This window comes from Dendropsophus ebraccatus, chromosome 14 (assembly GCF_027789765.1).
Source record: "Dendropsophus ebraccatus isolate aDenEbr1 chromosome 14, aDenEbr1.pat, whole genome shotgun sequence".
Lineage (NCBI taxonomy): Eukaryota > Metazoa > Chordata > Amphibia > Anura > Hylidae > Dendropsophus > Dendropsophus ebraccatus.
The window spans coordinates 27,079,978-27,083,962 of NC_091467.1; the positions used below are offsets into that span (position 1 = coordinate 27,079,978).

General features: G+C 46.8%; 1 protein-coding gene across 1 annotated transcript; it reads left to right on the forward strand.

Annotated features, from left to right (window-relative positions):
* Nucleotides 1–408: 408 nt before the first annotated feature.
* LOC138772490 (eukaryotic translation initiation factor 1-like) lies at nt 409–3,215 on the forward strand. The gene is made up of 4 exons (XM_069952922.1): nt 409–545; nt 1,669–1,832; nt 1,914–2,015; nt 2,572–3,215. The coding sequence occupies exons 1-4, from the start codon at nt 515–517 to the stop codon at nt 2,614–2,616; spliced, it is 342 nt and encodes a 113-aa protein (XP_069809023.1). The 5' UTR covers nt 409–514; the 3' UTR covers nt 2,617–3,215.
* Nucleotides 3,216–3,985: the final 770 nt, after the last annotated feature.

The following is a 3,985-nucleotide window of genomic DNA, read 5'->3' on the forward strand; positions in this document are numbered from 1 at the left end:
ATTGAGCTTTTTCCAGTTTCACTCATCTCTAATAAGAACCAATTCTTGTCTATACCCTTCAAGGGGAAGTCCATGTAAATTAGGTCTCTAGCACCCTCCTCAGAGCTGTTTCAGCATATTGTGACACTTCTTTCTCCCTAATGCATTGTACAATGCCATAGATGCCACCTACTGGTTGCTATGGGCAACCCCTCAATCATCTCCCCTATAGAACCTAGAATCGGTTTGGTTGCTATGGGCAACTGCTCCCTCACTGGCGTCCACGTTGCCATACACTACTGCCCATCAGTAAAATGGCCGCTAAGGTATCAGCAACGCTTACCTCACGTTCTAGGAATGTAGACTAAGCACCGCCCAGCATGGGTGGGGCCAGGCTACGTACTGACGTCATCACATGGGTATAAAAGGCTTTGCAGCCGTTGCCTGAGTACGTGTTCGCTCTATCCTGTCGTCTGTCCACACACTCTCCGAGCGCTCAGCCGCCGTTCTCACCGAGGAAATCTCATCTTATCGTATGTCCGCTATCCAGAACCTCCAATCCTTCGGTGAGTATACACACTATGTACGGGCGTTGTTTTATTTACGGCTAGACCCGGTCCCTGTTATGTAAGCACTCGATGGTTCCGGCTTTGGGTGAGGACCCTTCTACCGTGTGTGTACAGCTACGCGGCTCCTGCCCGCTTAGTCGGCTACAACCGCAGGAGAGCCGGATACGAGCGATTAAGTGTAAGGACCGGTATTTGCGCGAGCTCTTGTGGTGACGCTCATAGCCGTGATATACACAGACCCCGGTGTTTTCTAGCAATCGTTATACCGTACCCGGTGTTTATACCTGAGCTGTTACCCCTAACTACGTCACAAAGTTATGGGGGGGCTTGTGAGGCGGAGACAAGATGGCGGACATGGCTTCCTCTCTCAAGTTGTGGCGCAGCTCCTTTTCCCTGCGCGGTGACGTCACGGGGCGTGTCTTCGTAGCCTCGCCTTCTCAGGCCCCGCCCTTTTCCTTTGTTTTGTTCCTAACTTGTTTTCTTCGTCCATTACGTAGCTTTGTGTTGGGGCCTCTTCATAACTAGATTACTGATTATTTCTAAGCTTTTCTTATAATATCTGGATTAACTATCATCCACATTTTATATATATATATATATATATATATATATATATATATATATATATATATATATTTTTTTTTTTATTTGAAGAAATACTAAAGTTCGAAATATACATTTAAAGGTGCTCATTCTGAAAAGCTTGCCACGTCTATAGGATAGGAAATACCGGTAGGATTCAAACTACAGGGGTCCCTGACAACAGAGGCTAATTCTCCTGAGCCTGTTGGGATCACTGGGGGCCATAGAGGTATTTCCAGTTACCCTATGTGCTTAGGCAAGGGGGATAACACTAACATGGATGGATTTCCTCAATCACTTCACACTACCTGGATTTACTCAAATCACTTCACACTACCTGATCGGTGCTGCTATATATATATATGGTGGTGTCTGTTCCTCACATCTTTTGATGTGAGGAATGGGACAGCACTTCACTGGTGCTGATCAGGTTGTATGGAAGCCTTTACTGGCTTTGTCAGCTGATCTGATAAATAGTAAGGTTGTTGGTCCTTATGTTAGGGTAAGTTGACATGTATGTCTTTGCTCTTTTTTGCAGACCCCTTTGCTGATGCAAGTAAGGGTAATGACTGGCTCCCAGCGGGCACAGAAGATTCCATCCATATAAGGATCCAGCAAAGAAACGGCAGGAAAACGCTCACGACAGTGCAGGGCATATCTGATGAGTACGACAAGAAGAAACTAGTCAAAGCCTTTAAGAAGGTAAGTGTGTCAGAGAATTGTATAGACATGGGATGCACAGACTTAAGCAGGGGTTAATATCGTTGTGATCGTCTCCTACAGAAATTTGCCTGCAATGGTACTGTTGTCGAACATCCAGAATACGGAGAGGTGATCCAGCTTCAGGGTGACCAGAGGAAGAATGCTTGTCAGTTCCTTGTTGAGGTGAGTAATCTAGTGCCACAGTGGCTCCTAAGCATGGGGTTATGTACTTGGTTCACTAAAACCTCTAGGTAGATATAATAGTGCATGAACCTTACTAGGTCTCCTGAGACTTCTATATATGGGGTTTCCTGCAGACTATAATTATACAAAAAAAAAAAGGTTTTATGGGCTGAACATATTGATCTTAGGATGGAGCATAAATATCAGATTGAGGTGTCAGCACCTCCACCAATATGACACTTATTAGAGCCAGGATGGCCTCGTATACAGAACAGAAGTGAACAGCTCAGCCCCCTAGTTGGACATGTTGGGTTACTGCAGCTTGGCTTCTGAGTGGGAGGAAAGCTGCAGTAACCCAGCCTGGCCACTAAAAGATATACAGATGACGACACAGATCAGAAGGCGTCAGCCTCCAGCCATTTGCCAAATGGGTACTCATTTATATTATTCAAGCCAGGGTGCTAGCTTACCAAGCAGACCTAAAATGACTTGCGTGAAACTTTAAATGCATGTCAGCTCCGAGATGTAACGTGTCATCCTTATTCTTTCCCTACAGGTTGGACTTGTTAAAGATGACCAGCTAAAAGTCCATGGGTTTTAATGTACTACGTCTTGACTACAGCTCCAGTAAAGGACTTCCATTTGCAATGAATAGAAACTTCCCCGCTTCTCCCTTGTCACAAGTTTAGTACCTCTGACTTGTGGCATGCTGCCTCCCTTCCATGGACTGTAATAAACTTGGTAACACGCACTGACTCCATAGGGCAGTCATATTTTGTAGTTCTGAGCTCTTGTATTAGAACAATGTATTACCCGGTGTGTCAGATTCTACCCTTTAGGGGTGTTGTGGTGCTCCTGCATCACTGGGTCACCTGCACCAAATATGACTTCTATGCACATCAGAGTGGAGAGGTGCGATGAGATCATGACGGCATTCGTGAAATGGGTTTTTAATCAGGTCTGGCTTCCTGCGGGAGCGTAACACCAGACAAGGTGTCTGACTGCTGCCCGGTGCTGTCCAGAGTAGTCGCCGGTGACAGAGGGTATGTGGGACAGCGGGTTAAACTTCTGACAAGGGAACTTGTATAGGTTGATGCGTTGCTGATTCTTATGGTTGGCACAACATTGTAAAATGGCAAAACTCAAGTCCTGTTTTTACTGTATTTAACTTTTATTTAAATAAAGAAACTTTCAATCTGACTTCCTGTTATTGGTTGGGTCACCTACTACAAGGGATGTTAATTACATGCAGTAAGATTGACTGTACTGCTTTACAATCGGTGACACAAGAGCATGCATTGTTCTAGTGCAGGGATGGGGAACCTTCAGATCTCCAGCTGATGCAAAACTGCATGATGGGAGTTCTGCAACAGCTGGAGAGCCAAAGGTTCCCCATCTCTGTTATAGCAAATGCTTATTGTGTGTCTGGCCTGCAAGTACAGGGTCCCCTGTCACCCACATAACATTATGACGCTAATATGGAGAACAGATTCCTGCACAATTATGGATAATCTCATGACAAAGGGAGTTGGACTAATGCTGTAGGCCAGCTCATTCAGCATCTCAGTGATACCTGAGCTACACATCAGAGGGGGAGGAAGTGAGCAGTGGCACTCGCAGTGCACATGCGCCAGAGTTTAAGTTTTCCAGGGGGCAGAGATCTGCTTCTCGTACTCTTATCATCTGTAAGACTCTGGTCTGTGTGAACCATAGGAACTTTAGTCTTATGAAATGCAGAGCAGGGGGGGCGTGGTTTGAGGGCTGACTGAGGCAGACGTGCCTCGCTGGAGCTCCTGCATCCCCTGACCTAACATCCTGAATTCCTCCTGACCGGGCTCCCCCCCCCCCCCCCCCCCCCCATCGGCTCCTACTTCCCCCCCCCCCCCCGTGACACCGGGTGACCCCCGCACCCCTTTTGGTGGATCCGGAGGCTGGTAGGCACTCGTAAGAGACCCCGGCAGACTGCGGCC

Bases quoted from the DNA above. Each gene is read 5' to 3' on its own strand.
- LOC138772490 (XM_069952922.1), top strand. From the start codon at position 515: ATGTCCGCTATCCAGAACCTCCAATCCTTCG. The intron at 546-1,668 runs GTGAGTATACAC...TCTTTTTTGCAG, and splicing joins CCAGAACCTCCAATCCTTCG to ACCCCTTTGCTGATGCAAGT. The intron at 1,833-1,913 runs GTAAGTGTGTCA...CGTCTCCTACAG, and splicing joins TAGTCAAAGCCTTTAAGAAG to AAATTTGCCTGCAATGGTAC.